General features: G+C 38.7%; 1 protein-coding gene across 1 annotated transcript in view; it reads left to right on the top strand.

Moving 5' to 3' along the window:
• TMEM163 (transmembrane protein 163) overlaps positions 1 to 23,405 on the top strand; it is an 84,834-nt gene that overhangs the window by 37,694 nt on the left and 23,735 nt on the right. Inside the window, exons 3-4 of the mRNA XM_033065094.2 lie at positions 13,707 to 13,750; positions 14,902 to 14,993. Of these exons, the coding sequence (XP_032920985.1) occupies positions 13,707 to 13,750; positions 14,902 to 14,993 (136 nt within the window). The remainder of the gene's footprint in view (positions 1 to 13,706; positions 13,751 to 14,901; positions 14,994 to 23,405) is intronic.

Raw genomic sequence — 23,405 nt, 5'->3', positions numbered from 1 at the left:
TGTGCCCCAAGATCCCTCCTGGACAGTTGGTACAGTCTTGTGGCTAACTAAAATACAGTGCAGTACTAAATGCCACAGAAAGGGGCTTGTAGTGACTACCCAGTGACTGATTCTGAACCATGGCCCTTTGTTTTTTGTCATATATTTATAAAAAAATGCAAAGGAGGCCAGAAATAATTATTTTCTTTGCAATGACAAGCCTATAGATTATATCATATACATCATAGAATATATGCATGTTATAAAGATTGCTTTCTGTGTCATAAGAGCTTTTTGACACATGGGAGACTGCAGATCCATTTTACAAACATTATTAGAACTACTTGTCTGCACTGTGTATGTTCAAAGTGATCACCTCCTTTCCTGTACAAGGATAAATTCTTGCTGCACAAGAACTTTCAGAATTGTTCTTAAGCCCTTTCAAGACTTTATGTGTGAACTGTGACTAATCTCATGGCTTCCATCTCAAGCAGCTGTGTCATTCCTACTTCCTACCCCAGAGGAGCCTCAGCTCTAGCTCTCTAGCTCTGAAATAATTTTTTTTCTCTCTGGAGATTCTTTTCAATTTCCTTTCCTTTTTTTTTTTTTTTTTTTTTTTTTTTTTGACAGAATGAAGTAGTATGTGGCAGCATATTTTTTAAGAGACAGCATGCAAAAGGAAGTAATCAGGATACTTAAGAAGCAGTTAAAAATTCTCATTTGAAGAAAGGATATTATCTTTCAGCATTTCAAACATATGTTTGCAAAATAATGTTTTCACTTGTAAGTATTCTTTTATCCAGCACTATCATTGATTAGGTAATTTCAATAATTTCCATGGAAATTTTTAGATTTCTCTACTACACTCTATTCAAAATCAGAAATTTTAAATTTCAGCTGTGTTACAAACACAGACAATTGTATGAAGAAAAGATAATCAAGTAGTACAAATAAACTATCATATCTGAGAAACTTGGTGTAAATTTACACAGTCTGAGACTCTGGACTCTTACCTGCTATGTATGCAATCAAGTTACCATGAAATACAGAGTGAGGTGAATTCAGAGTACTCTGGAACTCACTGCAATTCTCTTTGCACAGGTGACAAAGAATAACTTGTTCTTTCTGCTTTCCAAAAGTAAGCTACCAGTAACATTATAATATAATCTACATTTTGGAATGTTGCAATAGTATTTCCTGATTCAATATGCTTGGGGGTAGAGGAAAAACATTTGTTAGACTCTTCTAAACAAGATTACAGAGATAACTAACTCGTGTGCTTGCATGCAATAACTTCAAATCATTTACATTCACTTTACTCTGCTGATTTTTTATTCTTGATTTTTCTCTTAAAGTGGCTGAATGAACTTGTTGCTGTTTCTTTTGTGCTCCTGCAAAGCAGACTTAGCATTGTTTTATGGCCCTGACCACCAGGCAGCTGGAAGGATGAGTAAGAGCAACCCAGGGAAAACAAAGCAATAACTTGTAAACTCGAAAGGATGCAATAACTTGTAAACTTAAAAGGATGTCTCACCTGTGGGGGAGGCTGGGAGGCCATCAAGAGCAGTGGCTGAGCTGACACAGAGCTGTCATTGAATATGAAATACCTGTTTTGGCTGGGAAGGCTTTGCAGAAGGAACTTGTCCCTCCTCAGGCAGCAGGTGAGGGAAATCCCGAGTGGGATCAGGGCTGGAATCACTGGGGTTTGTGTCATTCAGGGGCTGCACTGCTGCATCAGGACAAGGGGGTTCAAAGCCTCACCTTGCCAAGGAAGGAAAACACCAAATCTGGCACAGTGGGGACGGTCAGCAAGACATCTTTGTCACTCTGGTGTGCTGCAGTAGTGTTACAGTCTCAGACATCACAAAACCCACCATTTCTACCAAAATAATCTCAGGTTCAAGGGTCAGGATTGGTGACTGTGAGTCCAGACCACTGGATCCTTTGTAAATACTAGTCCAGCATTCTGGTGTTAGTAATTCTAGGTTTCTGTTTTTTAAAACCAACAAGTATTTTCAACATGATTTAGAAATGATAAAAAAACCCAACCCAACCTAAACCCATCATTACTGATATGTGAAGCCAGAGAATGAGCAGATACTGGCTGATCTCTAAAAGGAGAGCAGGTGAAGATCTAAGAATGATAAAAGTGTGTGTGTTTGAGTTTTTTGCTTTCATTAATCTGAAAAAATGTGTTAAAAAACATAGTGTTGCCAAAAATTTTTAGAACTTTTACTGTCTGGTGATTGTAGAAGACATTTTAACCCATTTAAAGTTACATCTATTTTCATAAGGGTAACTGCAGAGATCTTGAAAGTGAGTTTTAAGAGACTGTGCTTATCATTTCAGAAAAATTAAGTCAGGATATTTTAGATGATTCCATGTGTTGTTGGTGCTTAGTGTTTTCTACTGAAAACTCATTTGGACTCCAAGTAAAGTGCGTAACAACTCTTCTTTAACATTCCCTGTATACTGACATGTAATATCTTCATCTTAATTTTGAAGGCTGCATAACAGGAAAGAAAAGCAAAAAATATCAACAGCAGAAATTCTTTGTTTGTTAAAAACATATGTATATGCTACTTGGCATAACAGGTTTTATCCTGGAAATGTGTTTGTGAGGCTTTTCAAGAGCTTGCTCCTTGGAGTTGTTGTGCATGGAACAAATAAAAAAATAATTGATGTAGTTTGAGTTTTATTGACATGATTACATGTTTTATATAGCAATGTAGAACCTTGTAATATCTCTGTGTCTTATCATCACATTTTTATGGTATTATCTGGACTGTTTTCTGTCCAAATAAATTAAGCTCATCTCATCAGAGAGGATTTCAAGTCTTCTGTTACTTTGATCAGAATTAGCAGAAGATGTGTCAAGCCAATTACTCTAAAATTGGGCAGATGCAGAGCAGTGTGGTATGTCAATCACTTAGTGGGTTTTCTTTTCATTTTACAGCTTTGGGTCTGTCAGGGAAACTCTTCCCAGTCTTTGAATGGCTGGATATAATTTTCTATTGCTGCCTGTTGTCAAAACCATGCAATTGGAAGAAAACTGTTCTAAAATGTTGTGAGATTATTTATTTAGCATTACTGCATTTAAAAGCTACTATCAGAGCTTGTTTAAAAAAACACAGAACAAAGGAAATTTTTTGGTAAGGCTCACATTTCATTTTAATTTTTGCTTAATGACTTGGGGCTCCCAGCTGATGTGATACTTGGGTTTGCTCTTGAGCTGCAGGCTGAGCCTGAGTGCAGAGCTATTTTATGTGTGCTGTGTGTCTGTGGCATCCTTGCTGTCAGAGCATCCCCTGCTACAGCTCTGAAGGAGGATTGATGACAGGGTGCTTTATTGCAGCCCTTAGCAATAGATTGTTGAGATTAACACATTGTCTGAGGAAGAGATTTGTCTGAAGGGCCTGCAATTCCTCCCTACAGTTACATTCAACAGAGAACCAGCAGACAGAAGGTTTGTTTATATTTCAGCTTAGAAAGATGAAAGATAGCACCGAGGATTTACTTTTTCTATTTTTCTTTCTGACTTTTGATTTGTTTAACAGAATTGTTTGTGTTTAGAACTTGACTGATTAAATCTGTGCAAGAAGGGTGAATTTTCATTGCTTGGAGGTTTTTATCAAAGGAGCATTAGTAATCCACTTCAAATTTGAAGATTTCCTGGCATTCCAGCAACTGTACAAGATGTAGAGGCAGACTACTATCTTTTAGTTGCTGAGCTGAAATCAATCCATTTTACTTGAATTACCTGGACTATTTCACTACTTTGTGCAAATAACAGAATTTTCCCTATCAGAGATGGAAATGGTAGTTTAATGTTACTTTGATCATGACCCCTGATAGAACATGTGGAAATAGGTGATAAAATCTACCATTTGGGCTAATTGTACAAGGTTACATTTTCAGTCATCTCTTTATTTCAGGTTATCTGATCACAGAAATGAATTTTTAGTGTAACAATCTAAGTGATAAACTGCCACAGCTTATCTGACAATACAGTAAATGCAAATAGATATTGATAGGACAGTACTGAGATTAAATTATGAATAAACTTGCTTATTCAGAGTGACCATTGTAGTTTTGGCATTTTGTAGGTTTATTAGCAAAATTTATTAGAATTGTGATAGTTTTCCCAATCTACCTTCAGTTCCAAAATATCTGTTGCTTTATTCCAATATAATCCTTCCAGGTGAGAATTTTGGTGCTTTGTCAAATCTGCAACATAAAGAAATTCTTGTACATACTGACCAGTAAAGGGACAGCAAATTACTTTACATTTTAAAAACTGCAGATTTAGAGTGTGGGAACACCTCTGTGAGAGTTTTACTAGTTTCTATGTTAAATGACAGGAACTGAACTCTCACTTGTTAAAACTAAAAATTGAATAAAAGGATTTAATGGGATATGGAATAGCTGACAAGTATGTAAAGGTGTCCTTAGCATGGTGTACTGTGTGCTTAACTTCTGAAAACAGGTCCTCAGGCTCCTACCTAATAAAATGGGCTGGAGAAGTCTGGTCAAATGTCCTTTCCCACAGCCAGCTGAAGTATCTAAATTTTTTTACTTTCAAAAGCAACTTTAAATTGGAATTCTGGTTAGACATGCATGTAAAACCATGTTTTAAAGCAAGACACTGAGCTGTGTGGGATGGTGCATTCCTAATCTCCCTTTATAAAAGGAAAATCTCTGAGATTGTGCTGTATTCTGGCAACCTGCTTAATTGTACTTGGCAGCTTTTTTTGGCTGTGGAGCTGCTCACCAGCCTTCTAATTAAATAGGGGTGCCCTGATACGTGTCTTGTCTCTGAAATTGATATGGATGATGAAAAGGGCTGTGAAGGCAACTAATTATCTTTCAACAACCAATGCTTTTCAGTTTGGATCTTCCCTGGTTTTCATATTTCTAAGTTCATTAAAATGCTCAGAGAACAAACATTTTGTATGAGAAGAAATGTCATGAATGTGAATTTCTTCTGGTCTTGTGCTCACACACCTTGTTCCATTCCTGGCACGTTCAGGAGAGCCATGCACAGAGAAATGAATTTAAATCTCCAGTTTTGGTTTTGGTCAGGTGTGGATGGGCTCCAACAAGGGCAGCAGTCTTAAGTCTCTAAATCCCAAATGTAGATGTGAAGAGAATTTATTCTATTTCTGTTTATTTTCCTCAAAAACAGCATTGCAAGACAACCACCTGTGAGTTAAGGCAGGAACCAGGCAAGAATATCAAGGAAAATTCTGAGCAAATATCTTCTTTTACCTTCATAAAAAGTTGGAACACAGATAGGTGGTTATACTAGAAATGTATTTTTTAAAAAGTTTCAACCTGCCTCTATGTTCTCAGATATCTGAGTTTGAATATAATTTTTAATAGCTCATAATTTTTTTGAGTGTATTCATTATTTGGTGTCCAGCTGACAGTTCTGCATGGACTCATTTTTCTCTGATCCAAATTCAGAACTTTCATAGGGAGCTAAAATGAGAGATGCTTAAAATAGTCACCTTTGCATTCATGGCTCCCACTGCATTTGTGTTCTAGAGGTTTCAGCAGGACAAAAACAAGCTTTAAAACCTACCAGTGGGGGTGCACAAGTCACATCAGTTTCAGTAATTATAATTACATTACACTAATGCAAGTTAAGGGACCATGCAAAATAATTTTCAAAGTGAATGTTTTTTTCAGCACTTCATACACTTCTGAAGCCATGCTGTATTTCTCTATAGAAGAAATCTGCTTTGGTTTTCAGAAGTCTGTTCAAATACTTTTAGTATAAAAATAGTCTCTCACAACTGTTGAGCTGTGGGAATGCCATAAAGCTCCTACAGAAGGTTTCTAATTGGGGTACTGTTTTCCATGGGTAAAGTTTGCAGCTCTAAAATGAAGGCTTTGACAACGTGCCATATAAAAGACAGGTCACAGCACCAGTTTATTTGAATAGATAAGATATTGATGGTTCCTGCTGTCACTCTTTGCAGAATTACTCCATCCTTATGTAATGGTACAATGATTCTCCCTGTGTGTAACTGGTCTGTGGAAATACTTGCATCCTGTTTTAGAGATAAGAATCCTAGGAAAGGAAATGTTTCAGGGTTGGCAGTAAGGTGTGTGGGACTGTGCCAGCCACCTGGATCTACCTGCCTTTTCACACAGTTACACTCTCTCTTCAGACTCCAGTTCTTCTGGATTATTAAACTTATTCTGGATCTCTGATCTGCAAACATCTCCTGTGGTCCCTGATCCAGTTCTGTTCCTTTTCCTCTGAAATAGGAAGACTTTTTAAAAAAAATGTAATTGTAAATATAGTTACATGCCTATAATGACCTCAAAACCCATAACTTCCTCCACACACACACTGAAAGGAAAGTTTTAATGCTCTTGATTTCTAAAATGCCCCAACTTGCTCACAATCAAGTTTGAAATAGTAACGTGAAAATAGCAAAAATAAATAAATGAATCTGGAGCTTTGGCCCTTGGACATTTCTGATATATTTATTCTAGCCTAAATCTGGCAAACTTTAAACTGAGCATCTTTTAAAAATGAAACCAGTAGGCTTCTTTACAGGAATGGAGACAAATGACTCTGTCAGGAGCAGGGGATGCAGTTCTCACTGGTTATGCTCTTTTAAGTGTGCTGTTCTTCTAAATAAAGGTTATTAACAATACTTCTTTTTCTTACAGACATCAATACACAGCCAATAGCACAGCTAATGATATTCATACATTTATTGTTGGCTGTTGTGCAGTTAGCTTGAATCCTTGCATATAAATTCTATGTTAATACATCTGAGCTTTTGTACAATATCTGTCTTTAATTATCTTTTTGAAAGGATCTCTTCATTTTTCTAATGTGAACACAGGACAAGAACTTACCAGAACCTGAAAATAATGGCAGTGTTTCATCTCTTTGATTAACAATTCAAAATTGCCCATGACTGGCAAAAAGGTTTAATCTATGCCCAAGCTGTTACAGGTTTGAGGACGCATTTATAAAACATGAGTTGGTTGAATCTCTGTGAAGCTTCCAGAAACCCTTTAGGTCAGATAATGTTCTTCACCTTGGTGTCCTAGATTATTATCTATTTGTTTTAAATAAGCTGTTCAACTCCTAAGAACAGTTTTTATTTTGTGCTGAGCAGAACATCAATGCTTCTCTTGCCTCCAGTCAGTAAAAAAAATTGGGAGAAATTTTGTGTTTGGAGAGTCTCCCAGGTCATTAAATCTAGATAACCCTGCTCTGGATACAGCAAGTTATAAATCTTGGCCAGAGGGCTTTAGAAACAGCTGTTGAGTGTGTCTGATATCACCCAACATTTGTGGCAATTTGTGGCTTTTTTAACCAAGGTACCACTCCTTCCTCATCCCTGTTCAGGGTCAAAGTGCTTCCTTTGGTTTTGGAAGCTCACTGCAGGCTCAAAATGACAAAACTTGTGGATTGTAGCATAAGCTGCAAAAACCTTCCTGGTAAAGGTGCAGTTACAAGCATTTGCAACATTCTAGGCCATTTCAGTTGTTATATTTGGAGTTGGGGCATCAATAATACATAGTTTCATTAAAACACAATGTGCTTTAATGTCATTGCAGTGAGTTATTTTGGGCATTTCAAGTGACCCCATTTGAAATACAACAGATGAAAGTATGCACCTGTATATTCTATTGTAGAGAGTTTGCACCACATATCTTGCTGGTTTTTTATAGACCTAAAAGTTTCATTATTTCTATTCTGAAATGCCAACATATGCATTTAGTATCCCAATAAAGCTCAACTGGAGCTGTAACATATGGGCCCTCTTCTAGTTCCGGCCTCCTGGAAAGCCAAAACTAAACAAAAAGACCAAGTCCTCCTTTCTCTGATTTATTGGTGTTCTATTTTTTTTGAGATGATCTTGTTTGGAAACAGAAGGTTGGCACCTGAGAGAGGAAGCACAGGAGTGTGTGAAGCAGTGGGATGCCAGACAGGAGGGATCCTGCTCTCTCCTGTGCTTTGCAGAGCACTTGCACATGCTGGAATATTGCTGGGATATTGCTCCTGCACGGGCTCTGAGCAGCCCTGGAAATTGCTGCTAACTCTGCCTGATGGGATTACCTGATTCCTGTTTACAAACAGCTTTCCCTAAGGAAATGGTTCCTGGTGTTCATCTCTAGCAATGGGAAAGAGTGCCATAGAAAATTGACAGCTCTGGTATGGCTGGCTGACCATTTATTAGTGCTCTACTCACTCAGGGAAAGCTTGGTGTAGGTGGAAAGTATTTCAGCAGCTGTTAAAAGATATCCCAGGCATTATTTTTTCTTTTCCTGAAATAAGGAACAGATTTACTGTCAGTGTTTGTGTGTTATTCAGGGGCTTTATATCACTGCTGTGCTCAGTGTGCTGTGTGTTGCAGCTGGGTCACTGTGTTCTCCACAAGGGGAATGTTTTCAACATTTGAAGTTGTACCTTGTTTTCTGAAGTAGGATTATTTCACAGTTCAGGGTTGGGCAGTTCTGTGAGTTTGCCCAGTCTGGCCCCTTTGTGGGACATGGCAGGGGAGGCCTGGCTGCTCTTCCCTTGCTAAAGGGAAGGTGAAAGCAAATAAAACACAAGTGACCCTGCAGCCTGAGGGGGATTTAGGACTGGACTGGTTTGTTGTTCTTTGTTCTTTGTGACTATTGCTGAGCACCATGGCCAAATGGATAATCAGTTTCAAATGGAAGCAAAAATAATGTAAGGAGTTAGGGGAGAACTGGCATTTCTTTTCAAGAACTGCAAAAACACGTTTTAAAAACTTCTAAAATTGAAGCATTGAAAAATGAATTACTTAATATAGAAATTCCCAAGTCAGAGATAATAATAATATTAATAATAACAACAATAATAATAGATTTTAAAAAAAGTTCTGTTAACATGTGAACAAACTGGGAAGAACTGTTTAGATTAAAATCAAAGGAAAACCTTTACATAAAGTCCTGAAACTTCACTGCTTCTGTAATAATAAATGGGGAATACATTGAACTCTTGTGGTTCACTGAAGAAAATGAAGTTATGGAATTTTGCAGCTGCTAAAGATTTGACCACTGCCAAACAAAAAAGCAAAATAATTAACTGCATAATAGACAAGGAAAGACAATAATTCCTGGAAAGCTTTACTATTACCAATAGCAAAATTGATCCCTTACTGAATCTACAAATATTTTTGGGTAGCCTTGGGGATTTTTTGCGGTTTCTTGGCCTGACAGTGATACCCCAGGCAGTGACAGAGCTGAAGACTTTATGTCTGGCTCTGGAGCCCCATCCACTCAGTTCCCAGAGCTGAACTTCCCCAAGGACCGAAATCTCCTGTGCAGTTCATTCTGCACAGCATTGCTGTGACACCTTTCAGGCAGGTGGAAAAATGAACCCTCTTAGGGACTTCTTTAAACTGATAAAATTTAAATTCTAATGAGGTGAAGATCCAGGTTTGATGTACATTAAATTTAGGCTTCACTTGGTAGATACATAACAGTGTAATGGTACTGAGCAGAAATGAGGGCTTTTACCATGTTGATGGAATATAAACTTAGAAAATGAGCCAAAGATTTTGTATAGATAATGCTGGCACACTTTTACCAATGACTTTGGGATACAAATATAGATCTAGAAGGATGACACTGATGGATAGCTCTGGATCTACCCACGTAGATAAAGTATCTGGCTGAATGTGTGGCAACCATTTGTAGCTGCTGATTGCAGAAATTTAATGCATTTGCATAAAAATCCTTAAATTTTGCTCCACTAGAATTTTGTGGAATGGAGAAGGCACCTGAGGGAAGGTATGTGTACCTGTTGATCTGGTCAGTAGCATTTTTAACAAGTATTAACATTATCAGACATGTCTGTTCTTTGCCTTCAGTTGTTGTGAGGGATTTTTAGAAAATAACTGCTTATTTGTTTTTCTCATTTTGGAATGGATTTATTTTGAAATATTTGTTGTAACATTAGTTTTAGATGTTTTACCAACACTAGGCAATGACAACAGACTGTATTTCAGTCTCATTTCTGATTCAGCAGAACTTCCAGTTCTTCTTGCTCATGACCCTACAACCTACAAGATCTGCATGGTAATATATAGAGACATAAACCCACCACTTTCAGCAGAGTTCAGATTGCCTGACTGATTTCTGCCAAGTGCAGGTCATGTGCTTTTGAAGTCTTGGTATTTTGTGTTCTGACATCCAAGCTTGTCTTTCAGAAAGACTAATTTCAAAGCAAACATGATGGAGTGATTGTTCCATCTAGAGGAGATGCCTAAAAATTTTTCCCATCCTGAGTAGGTAAGAGGAGGTTTTTATGACAGGTGGAGGAGTAGTTTTTATGTATCATCTCTCATTTGAAGTCAAACTCATCCCAAAATTTTTGTTTGAAAGACCTGGAGTCAGAGTTACTTTTCTCCCCTGTTTCCTATCTCCTGGCTTTGTACAAAAAGGGTCCAGGGAGCTCTCCCAACATGGGGGAGGAAATGAGAGTCCCAGGGTAACTCAGGGTCCTCACCCTAGGACAAATTGGAGCTGGATTAAACCTGACAAAGGCTGGAGGCAGACTAGATGTGTGGAGAGTTAAACTGGAACTATTTGGTGGAGTAAAGGCCCTAGTTACATGATTTCTTCCTGAGACACAAAAAGTGAGTAAAACCCTTATTTTGCTGAGGGTAGAATGTGTGGGAAATAGGCTATTTTTTTAAAAATTTGAAATCACTTTGAAAGGGGTGAAGGAATTCCAGCAAAACCTGACCTACAGGCTGGCAGACCTCACAAATTGATATTGCTGTGCAGGTGGAGACAGCGGAAGATTTGTTGCTTACTGTGCTGGCTCTATTTTTAGTTTCTGACTGCTTGCAAGTTCTGTTTACAAATGTCAGGAAAATGCATTAGGATTATCTGTTTTATTGTAGAGGTAATAAAATGTTGTCCAGTTTAGCCAATAAAAGAGCTAAAAGCAGGCTCCCACTGTCATGGCAGTGTAGCTGCTAAATGTGGCCTCACAGTGGTTTTAAGCTGCCTGCTCTGTTCTTTCCTCATTGTTTCCTGCATTGTTCTGGCTCAGTATGGAGATTAGCAATCTCTGGGGGCTTTTTATTCCCATCTGGGAGTAGCTGAAAATGCACTTTGAGAAGAGGGAAGGTGAGGGATCAGCAAAAGCTCCGTGGTCCATCCCTGCAGTGCCCTACATCGCCCAGCAGTGATACTGGAGGCATCAGGACCACAATTATTCCTTTTTTCAGGGCTCTCAGTTGCTTGGCTGCTAAGAAATACTTCCCCAAGAGTCCTTTCAGCTTCAGTGTCTGGAGAGGGAACCAGTTGTTTTCAGTGGATGTGGTTGGTCTGTTGCAGCCTGTATTGGCTGATACCCTGTAATCCAATATTAGAGCTGCTTTCACTGCCACAGAGCCTGGATTCCTGGGCAAACATCCTGTTTGAGCTGGGATGACTTACTGGGGAGCTTTATGGCTGTACTTGCCAGCTAGAAGTATTAATGTGCTTAAGGCAGGGCTGAAAGTGCTTTAATATTGTTGTTTGACTCTGAAAGAAAAGGAAATGTGTTGTTTATTCCATTAGTAAAACAGTGTGTAAGTAAGTAATACAGAAACACATCTTTCCAGTGCTTAAAAGGTCTTTATTACCTTTATTATGGCCTGCTACCACCAAAAGTTAGTGTTGTAGGATGTCATATTCACTAATCAGCAAAAAGGTTTGAGCTGAGTTGTGACACTGTTAGTTAATACTTGTTTTTCATTGCTGTTTTAGATAGCTCAGGACAAACAGATTGTGTGTTACTGCTGTGATAGAATACATAAAATAAAAATAGTTCTCATGCTGAATTCCCTGTGCTTTAAATATACCAAATATGTCCCCTCTAGCATCCCTAAGGTGTGGCTATCTGCATGCAGTTCATCACCGGAGAAATTGCATATTCATTTTTAAAGGAACCATAAAATTAGTTTGTTTAAAGTCTGGATCTGATTTGGGAAAGAAACTGGCAATTCAGTAAAAACTGAGGAGTTAATTCCACTAGAGGGGTAAGCTAGAAATAGAAGAGGGAGTAAAAGTGTTGCTTTGAACTGTATCATATGGAAGCAGCAATGACAGGAACATTGCAAGTTTGTATGTACCTGTGAATCCCCATAATGTTTTTTGCAGCTTCTGCAGATTTTGAAACTGTGTGTCTCTAAGGAGGCAGACAATGAACATTTGATAGGCAATCTATTATTATGCAGTGAAGTGTTGAAATTTGCAGGTTACTGGCAAGTCTGACCAAGAAATATAGCTTCTTTTTTTATCTAGGGAATGAAGAGTGGGAAATCATGGTTAAAATGAGAGGGAGATGTAAACCTGCACTGTTTCAATAGTCTTCAACTTTGAGAAAATTGGAGTCTGGAGAGGAGCCTTGATGAATTTTCTTTGTGTTTTGCCAAATGCAATGATAAAGCCCAAACATTTGTGACATCTGGTGTGCTTGTGACCACACCTAGGACTTAGATCCATAACAAAAGGGTTTTTTTTTCCCCCAAGAATTTAATTTCTGTTTATCATGGCAAGTGCCACAGAACTTCAGCTTGCTGTTACTGAAAAGAACAGTCAAATCATAGTCTCTGTTCTGCCAAGTTCCTGTAATGAACACTGAGAATTAGATACTCTGTTTGTCAGCCTTAGACTGACAAAGCCATTGATGAGTCTGTTTTTTTTGGTTTATTTAAGTGTTTTTCCTACAAAAATGTGTTCTTTTTAAGTTAGCTGATATCTGTTCATATAAGAGTAGTCACATCAATCCTTTTGGGCTTTATTTCAAGCCCTCAATCCTGGAGCTGGAGTTCTGTGAGTTTATTCAGGGGGCAGAGGTTCAGATGGTCCTTCACAAAACACAGCAAGAAGGTGGAGTTGCTCAGTGCTGAGAGCTTGGCTGGGGTTGCTGTGAGTCTGAGAGCTGAATTTGATAAACTCTCATCTCCAGGAGACTCCTCTTCCACTGCTGACTTCTTCTTCCCTGGTATTCCTCTGGGCTGTTGAAGGATTTGTTCTGGCACAGGCCTTCCTAGAATTGGAAACTGAGGTGATGAAATTAGGATGTGAGGAAAAAAATATGAAAAAATGTGGTTTTTTTCCTAGTTATTAGCCCATTTTCAGTCTTGGTTATTTTTTAGAAGGTACTATGTGGTCAAAACCAGTGCTGGTCGAAACTTTTTCTACTGATACTTTTCCATTGGAAGGCACTGAAATGATGGGACCTGAAGCATTTCTTGGGGCTGTGTGTTACCCTTGGGCTTTTTGCCAAAAAGATGGCACTCAAGAAATCTCAGTGGGCCTGTGTAGTTTTCTGTCATCCAGTTCAGCTGGCCTGAAACTCCTGGCTGCAGCAAGGACCACTTTGAGATGTGTTCAGTTTTCTGAGAGTTTGATATTGTGGTTTCAAAATGGTTTTGCTCAAATCTGCATCTAAAACACAGCTTGTTTCATGAGCAGACTTTCTGAATGCTGCTTGTTCTTCCCCATAAGAGTTTAGGAAGAAATCTCTGGAGTGTTCTAACCATTTCCCATGGCACAAGGTCTTTTTGTAGACATTTTTGAAGTGTTGGGTCAGGTTGTTCTAGTGGGAATTGGATGAAAATAAATCCATGTGTTAAAACTGGTTTTGTAGGCTTTTGAACAACAGAAAAAAAAAGGGAATGCAAAGTTTAAAGTGATTCTAAATAATATTTTCTTTCCTTCAGCTGTCTCCGTAATGAGATACAGTGCATCATCCTTTGGATTTGCTGTAAGTAGAGATACAATTGAAATACCATCTACTCCTTTTTCTTTTCTAAAGGCTTTTTCTGAACATAAAATGCTGCATTTTTTCTTATGTAAATTAATGGAAAGGTGTGCAAAGTCAATAATGTAAAAGAAAAAATATTGTTGAAGTCAAGCATTGGAGAGGGTGGCAAAGATACTCAATTATACTTTTTCAGTTTCTGCCCATTAAATCCTATCCTGGAGTCAATGTCCATGCTTATATCTCATTGTTGGTACATGGTTATGTTGGTAGATAATTACTCACCAGATACAAAATCTTATACAAAATCTCTCCATTAAAAATCAGTTTTGCTGTTGATCTCAAACCAAATTCTGAAATTCCCTTCTGCACTTTTCCCATTGAAGCTGATGGTAAGACTGCTATTGACTTTGGAGTGACAGCTTTCCTTTCCAGTCCTTGCCATGACTTTCTGGATTAGTGGCAGAGCAAAAAATTCCTAACGACAAGCAATGACTCATATCAAATAATTTATCTTTAGCTTTCAATTTTGAAGGTCAGATTGACTCTGTAGGAAGTTTGACATGACAGTGAAAGTTCTTACAGTGGGAGAAGCCTGGCTTTCAGTGTTCCTGACACTGTATCTGCGTTAATTGGGACTACAAACATGGCAATTTGCTGATGATACAGAATAATAAATTCATGCAGCATGAAATCTGGGTGGGATTTTGGAGAAAAAGTTCGTATTTTCTTGGTTGGAAACAAAAGCTATTGCAGGGAATTAGTGACTGCAGGGAAAAAGAATGCTTGAAAGGCATTTTTCTACACATTTCTTTTCAGTCTTTGCATTAGAATCATGTTAGTATTTTAACTGTTGGAGTGTTACAGCGGCAGACTGTGATGTTTGTTTTGTTCTTAACTTCTTCACAGGTGATAGATTAAAAATTCAAATTTTTAAAATCCCTTGATTGACTTTCTGAGCTCTGAAGTGTATCACTGTGCAATAACACATGGCGAGAATGCGAAGATCAATTCAATAAATGTAAATCCTGCTTGCATTAAAGTGATTTATTTGAAGCTGCTTTGTGCCTGTGCAGCAGGATGGTAAATGCATTGCTCTTAGTGCAGGGCCCATTTAATAGCTCACAAAACAATTGAGTCTGTATCTCTTTCAGTTTGATGCCACCCTGGATGTTCTGTCGTCAGCGATAGTTTTGTGGCGTTACAGCAACGCGGCCGCTGTGCACTCTGCACACAGGGAGTACATGTGAGTACAATTCCTTCTGCCTCTGGGAGGGGCCTGCACAGCTTTTGTTGTCAAGCTGGGAGGCTCCAGATTCCAGAGCTTTGACAAAAATATTTTGTCACATCAGCAAGTATTCTTTCCTTCTGCCAGCTCACTGCTTGCTCCTGAACACGCAGCCTGTCCTTAGGCAATACTCCCTGGGATTGTGATTTCCAGTTTCTTTTCAGCCAGCATAGCAATGGTTAGGCCTTTGCAATTTGTTTTCCCTTGCAGCACCTGTATCAAATGAACTGTATTTGCAATCTGTAATAGATTTGTAATTCTTTATTTTGGGTCTTACTGAGTTTTTCTTGCTAGAGTATGTTTTTTGAAATTGATGTTTGTATTAGTTTGAATATGAATCACTTTAACTTTTTTAAAAGTAAGAATATAGCAATCATGCATGTCTTCCTTATGCTTACTTTGCAAATATTTTTTTTTCATATTTAATGCTAGCTGTATATATCCTATGGAGAAAAAAAAAGTCTTTACATATGCAGTGCAGTATTGGTCACAGTGGGAATTGTGTTCTGCATCATTGTGCAGCATTTCTCTGGGTGATTCACATGGTAGCTGAGAAGATCAGGTGGAGATTGACGCAAGAACTTTTCCAACTAGTGCATAGAAAAGATTTAAAATTCCTACTCAAATTTTGGACATCTAGATGGAGAATTGCAGTACATTTGCCTGGTTTTGGTTTTTCTCTGTGCTACCATTGGTGGCAGCATCTCATGTGGCTGGAAAATAGCTCAACTGTCCCCTGGCATGGACTGCAATTTTACAATAAAGGGGGATAAGGTAGGTTGTGTGCTGAAACACCTCAAATGATTTCCCTTTAATTAAGGGCAGCTTGATGAAACTGAACATTGCATAACTGGTAATATCAAAAGAAAACCCTGCAGAAAACCAAAAGTAAAAAGCCACACTGGAGGGCCTCAATCACAACTCCACAATCTTTTTCTAAAAACTTAGAAAAAGTAAGCAGTATTCTTACATGCATTAACTCAGGCTCATGCAACAGCTTGCATGAGTTCCTTTCTGGCAGGGCTCCATACAGAACAGTTTGGAATAAAAGGCCATAAAAGACTGATGTGGCATTGATTCATAAAAATAAATTCAGAAAAATGTGATTAAAATTAGTCTTCCTGCACAGATTTGGAGATCTTAATAGACATTTTCTTAGTTTCTTGCTTTTGTGGGTGTCCATGGAGATTCCTCTCAAAGTTCAATTAACATATTTTTGAAATCTCCTTCTGTTGAGCTTTTTCAAGTGAACCTTGTAAAGTATTTAAAAGTGAAAATAAATCCCAATACAAAAGAAGACTCAAGATATCCCTATGGCTAACCCAGTAAAGTGAACAGGCAAAACAGTAAACATATTTTCCTGTTTTTTATGCTCATTTTTTATTTGCTTTCATATAATCCCTCTGCTTTACATAAAGCTGAATTAAGTCAGTGAATTACTTGCCATGCCCATTGGTTGCAGGCAGCTAGGGTTACACAATGAGTTCAGTATCAAGTGAAAGAATGTTCCCATATGCTGGGAATATGAATTACTGGATAGTCAGCCTGGTTATCCTTCTGTTTCCAGAGCTGACAGGAGAACCACCCCAGTACTGACAGCAAAGAGGTGGTGAGATGGTTGTGGTGCTTAAGGCAACTCTTACTGTGTCAGATTTTTGAGGGAGGCACATTTCTAATTTCCTGTTGTGTTTAATCAATCTGCAGCTTGAAACACTGCATGTAATTATTTTTCCTCCTCGATGCTGGGAGAATGTTGCAATGATGCCTGCTGGCTACTTGCTCAGCTAATGAATAATCTTTGTATCATATCTGCCTCTAACTCCACCCGCTCTGTCCCAATCCCATTTTCTGTGAGCCTCCTTCCTCAGACTCCCAGACTCTGTGGTGCAAATTTGTGTAGGTTCGTAGGTTGTGCTGTGTGTTATTCCTGTTTTTATGTGCCTGGCCATATTCTGCCTTAGTGCAGGGGTCTGTTTACAGAACAAAGTGTGCCAGAGTAGCTTCAGTTTAGTTCTTTATTTACAGATCTGTGTTTTATTGATTTAAATTTTACATTTGTCTGTGTATCCTAACATATCTGAAAAAACCCTTAGCTCCTTGGCAAAAGCCAAGTGGAATTGCCAATTAATTGTGTTTTGCAAATTTATAAAACTTCCTCTTTCATAAACTTGACAGAAAGAGATTGATCCAAAATCTGTTAAAATCGGTGTAAAGCCTCTCATGGAAAGGCAGCATTAGATTCAGTCCTGGCTCTTGGACGTCATTGAGGGAGAACATAAAGATAGACTGAAAAACATACCCCCAGGAAAAGGCACAGAGAATGCAGCCTGACTCATGATGTGCTATGAATTAAATACTGAGAATAAAATGCTAAGATGTGAAAGAAATGCGTAGTCTTACTTCAGCTGTGGCCATATGGCAGTTGGAGCTGCAGCATTTGATGGGCTGGCACTCCTAAGAGCACAGAAGTGCTGCTGTGCCAAGTTCTGCTAAGAGGAACCAATGCACTTCCATTTGACTTCAGGGGAATTGGAGTGCTGAAACCATCATGCAAATGTGTCCTGCTGAGTTTAACTCCATTTAATGCATTTCATTTTCATTAGATCATTTGATTTCTCTTGTTTTCTGGGGTGAGATAAGAAGGTACTTTTTCAGTGTTCATCCCTTCCCTCCAGGGTGTGAACCACAACACACAGCTCAGTGTTGTGGCACCAGTCCTGTAACCATTGTTGATTCTTCGGGTTCAGCCACCTCAAATCCCTTTGCTTTGACTGGGAGGATTGATGAGAAAACTCCTTTTGATCCAGAGTCCTGTACTGCCACTTCTAGGGCTCTGACACCCTTCCTGCTGCTGCTCAGACTGCTTTTATTTCATTTCATGAAATTACATTTATTTCAATTTCATTAAATAAAAGCTGAGGCTAAAACATTCACCAAGATCAGGAATTAAACAGCTGCAAGATTGTAGGTCCTGAGTCACTGCTTGACTCTGCCTTGCTGGCTCATTAATGAAAGAGTATGTGGGAGTGGGATGAATATTTGATGCTTTTTAGAAGAGTCCTTGGAACAATTGTAGGTCTTGAGGCAATGTTAAGAGTTGGGAAGGACTACAGATATCTGGGAAGAGAGTCAGAGTACATGCATAGTTCATGAGTACTCAGTGTGATCGGCTGGGTTGCAAATTAACATGCAGGAAACGTAAAGGTGCTGAACAAGTCATCAAAAAGCAATGATCAAGGAATTAAAGAAAGAAAAGAGTGCTGAAATAATGGGAGAAATAATTTGAAATCTCCACTAAAGATGAAAATTTACAACTGAAGTTGCCTGAGGCATTTAGGATGTGCAAAGAAATGTGAATGGTCCCCCTGGCTGCTCTCCATAACCAGTTTGCAAATGCCTTGAATATTCTGCCCTTTAGTAAAACTTTAGCAGCTTGGTAGCTTATTGGGTTGCTGAAGCAAATATAAATCTGTTGAAGGAAGAACTTTATTGACACTGGTTTGGCAACAGTACTTTTTCATCTGCCTAAATAAACTCAGTAAATAAGCTGTAGAAGAAATTTCTTAATAGAAGACTGGAGAAATGTCTCATGAGATGTTGATGTTATACAGCCAAGGGCAGCTTTTAATTTCTGTTAAATTCAGGAATGAAGGACTAGGTTGGAGTGTAGTGTCTGAGGAGAAAGTGAGAAATACCACCAGAAAAGAAAGGTTTGGAAAAACAGAATAACAAACTACATGTTCACAGCCTTGTGGCAAAGCTTTAAAAACCAGAGCTTATTCAGTGCAGTTGGTTGGAAAGATCTTGCTTTTCTGCAATGCAGTACAGGACTCAGTACCTGCCTATGCCTGTGGGATCCACTGATTCTGGGATTTTTGGCTACTGGGTTTTTTATTGCAAAACCCAACTCTGTACAGCAAATTTAAAACCGTGATTCTTGACAGTTGCAGCTGGTGTTTGCTATATATTATTTTGTTGATGGTATCAAGTTAAATTCTGTGTTTCTCAGGAATCAGTCTGTCAACATCTTTCTTAACCCAGTGCCAGAGTAAATGGGAATCCTGACTCATAATGAAATTCTGGATTATGGCAGGAGCAGAAAACACACATTTCTTACATTTATTTCACTGTTTTGGTGTTGTGGTTTTGTTTGATTGTTTGCTTGCTTGGGTTTTTGATTATGTATTTCAGACTCTAGCTATGCATTCCTTAATTACCTAATAAGAAAATTAAATGGTATCATGGACTAATTATTTTAAACACACTTGTGGTACTCTGTGTTGTCCTGACATAATGCATAATGAACAGAGATATAGCCTTTATTGGTGGAGCTGTTGTCTGAAACATGAGCAGTAATACTAAAATTACAGGAATTAAAATCTACTGTGTGATAGACTTGGGTGCAGATCTCTTTCATAGCTCCACCTGCTTCTGAGAAAGCTTTTTGCCAGAGGAAAACAGTTATTTTGCAATTAGACACTGCCTAAATGCTTTGCTCTGTGCCTGTAACTTAACTTGCATCTCCACACCTCAGCTGTGGCTGTGGATTTGATGCCCTCAGGATGCTGAGCCCATTTGCCACGTGAAGAATGCCTGTTCTGGGGATTTGCTTCCTAACAGGTTCCTAAATTATGGGGAGGAAGAACTGGTGTTCTCACCTCTTTTGACATTCAGAACACAACTGTAAGAGCTTAATCCAAGAATTTCTAATTTAGCTTCAGCTAAAAGCAATCTCTAAGAAAGATATTTGACTGCTCCTCATCAGAAATGACATGAGGAATCACATGAGAAAATGTGATGAGATCCTAAGACAGAGAGAGCCTCTCCTTCCAAAGGAGCTGTAACCCTTTTTTCTTTCTTGCTCATGTTCAGATGACACCACTTGGGAATATTTACCCTGGTATCTGGTGATGGGGAGCCTTGCAGAAGTTATACTGAATATATGTGCATTACAATTAGGCATATGGGGATTGTGACGTATCCTACTTTTGCACTCAAAGCTTGAAAGAATTAGAAGCCACCTTTTATGACTGTCATATTACAAAGTTAGGCCTGGCTCTTCTGTCTTCCTCTGATTCTAAAAGAAAGCATATTGATCTGGTTTCAGTGCATATTCTCCCTTGGTTCACAGAATTAAATAAATCCACTCACATTTTCAGTATTTCTATTGTATTTAAACATTCATGTGTGGATTGGCTCTGCTGTTCTGGTTAACCCAGCTAAATGAGCACTGTCTATTTAGGCAGTGTTGAATGAAAATAATCCTCTGGGTTCAGACCCAACATACCAGTCACTTTGAAAAAACTGTGGATAATTTTATCTATACCATACATACGAAAGAGACTCGAAGCACAGATGGCAAAATCTACACCTACCCACAGTTCAGGGCAAACCTCTGTGGCTGGAGGCAAAGCTCTTTTGTGATGAGTGAATGGAATACCTAAGTGATCTGGAAAAATGTCAAATGCATGGAGCTGCAAACAGCAAACAGCTCAGAACCTACCTCTGCAGCTCATGTGTGCCTCTCAGCTAGCAGGAGTTGTGCCTCACACCACATTTTCATGTCTCTCCCACAGAATGAGGCACAGTGAGGAGTTTTCCAAAGGAGTGCTCACCTGGGCTTGGATATCTGATTTATAGGAGGAGAAGTATAGTTTCTTAACCACACTGAAAATTTCTAAACCATCCTTTATTCTGAAATATTTGGCCAAAATTCTACATGCAGGTACAGTGCTAGATACAAGTTTCAGAGGCACTCCTTCAGGCTGAGTTAATAAACATCATAATTTATCCATAAATCCATTATTCCATATTCAGACAAAAGTAAATAATGAACTTTGCTTTTACCCAGAAAGAAATGCATGTATGCCTATGGTTGTGTATGCACACCCAAAAAAATCATTGCACATACAAGTTATATTAAATATGAAATAGGAAATGTATATATTTATATATTCTAAAATCTGTTTCAAAAACTGTGGCATCTGTAGACTTGGCAATGATTTTACTGGAGCTAGATCCAAAACCTATGGAAGCCTTTCCTTTTACTTGACTGGTAGTTGGTTGAGCAGGATTTGTATGTATTGCTTGGTATTTACACATAGGCCTGTGTATGTAAAATCAGGGATATGATGCTTCCTGAGCTGGAATTTGATGATCACCATCAAAATGAACATTATAGAAGTTCTCAAGAGGCTTTAATTTCCATGTTCAGGGGAATGGCAGAGTCTCTGATCATCTGCTGCAAGTGGAGGAGCAGGGCTGGAGCCAGGAGGGGAGTTGTAAGGCAGGTGTACTCCAAGGCAGCTGCAGAGTCTCTGCAGACCTAGGAATTACAAAACAGGTCATGAGAGTTTTCAAACTCCCCCCAGTTGTAGAAATGTCTGTTACTTTTTTCTGGCACATATTCCATACCTGGAATATCAAATTATTTATGGAACTGTTGCCCCACTTCAGCTGCATGATGTTAAAGTATGTAAATACCCTGTTCTGCAGCAACTGGTTGAAATCCTAAGGGATAATAAAAGTTTTAGAAGGCCTGTAACACTTTCAGCATGAAATGGTTCCCTAGCAGAGCTGATCTGAGTCTCAGACATAAACAGCATTTCCCCTCCATGTCCTTTAAGAAGTTAGACCACGTGATATCACAGCACACTTTCCTAACACAATAATTGAAAAATTGATTTTCAGTGGTGATTTGGACTATTGCTTGTATTCTCTTTATTGTGTAACCTAGTTTGGGCTTATGTTTTTTTATAATGAGAAAAAAGGAGTAGCTGTAATGATGCTGATCTGGATCCTGGCACTTGGGGGTGGATTATGGAACATGTGTGATGAACAGCAAGCCCACTTTGTTCCTTTTAAAATGTATCTTAAATTGACTCCATTCCCTCCTCACCCAGCACCAGGCAGGTGTAAATACTCTGAACAGCTGGGATTCTGTACAGTTTGCTGTCCAAAACCTCTTCAGGAGCTCCATCTGATAATAGATAAGCTACACCAGTAGCTAATATAACTGGCTAATTGCACACAAGGAAGCTTTAGAGTTGCAGTAGAGCATGACAAATAAGCAGGAATCTCAGGACTGAGGCTGATATTGCATCTTTTGCCTGTGTATTACCATAATATGTCACAGTGGCTAGTTCTTTTTAGAGAAAGTCTTTAATGAGTTTAAGAGGCAGATGTTACAGTTGTCAGAGTTCTGGATGTCACCCTCATGAAAAATGTGACTACAGTGATCTCAGCAATGTTGGGAACAGAAACAAACGTTGGTGAGCAGCTGCATTGTAGTTTGGATGCCTCTGTTTAAAGAAAAGAGCATCAGAGCTGTGTGCTGTGTGCTGTGTGCTGGACAGGCCCTTCCTGCCACAGAGGTACAGTCCCCAAAATAGAGCTACTGCTGTCACCTGGCCCTGCTGTGTCTGGGCTGTGTGCAGGGGTGTGTTGCTGTGCTGACAGACATCCCCAGCACAGCTTCTTGGGGATCCCCTCTGCTCCTTTACACACCCTTCTTTCATGGCAGGAGTGGTCCTTGCTCAATTCTTCCTCTTCCTCACTTGTGTGACAGCAGATTTTCTCTACTGTGCTTCTTATCATCTCCATCAGGGAGATCCCACTGGTTTGCTGCCAGAAAATAATTTTTTGGGGATCAGATTTGAACCTTTTCCTCCCAAATTCTTGTCCTTTGGATTACAACATTCAGTTTTGACTGCAGTTGAGAAATCCTGGGCTGGCATTTTACACTTGGCTACTGTAAATAGGCTATGAGAGCTGTCACAGTACCAGGGTTAAATGAAAACAGGCCCTAGCTGTGTTTCAGCTTCTCATCTAGAAGAAATGTGGTGCAGGTTTTTGCAAGTTCCAAGTTATTAATGAAGGATCAATCACAGAATGGAATTTGTGTTTGGTTTTGGGAAGGAAGAATGAAAATGAGTACCAGCAAGGAAAAGAGAGAGTAAAGAGTTCCTCTCATGTGATTAGATTAGAGAAGCTAATTGAGAAAAAAACTATAGATACAGCATTAGAAAGTGAATGAATACTTCATGCTCAAAAATGTTTTTCTAACTTCTGACAGCAAAAACCTCCTGGACAATTGCCTTCCATGTTATCCCATGTGACTCCCCCTGAATGAATCCATATGTGATATTCACTCTGTCAGCCACTAATACTATAATCCCTTCTAATCATAGGGAAACAGGATTTAGCACTTTTACAGTTTTTATTAAAATAATTACCTTCATAATTTTTTTCTTATTTTCACTCTAGAGGTTTTATTGGTGGGTTTACTCAGAGATTAAATTCTGTATCTGTCATAAAACTGATTTTCTCAGCTTTGCTGAAGAAGCTCACATTACTCCTGGGTTTAGAGCT

The sequence above is a fragment of the Catharus ustulatus genome, chromosome 7 (genome assembly GCF_009819885.2).
Source record: "Catharus ustulatus isolate bCatUst1 chromosome 7, bCatUst1.pri.v2, whole genome shotgun sequence".
Lineage (NCBI taxonomy): Eukaryota > Metazoa > Chordata > Aves > Passeriformes > Turdidae > Catharus > Catharus ustulatus.
The sequence above is the reverse complement of the archived record's forward strand: the minus strand, read 5'-3'. Positions and strand labels throughout refer to the sequence as shown.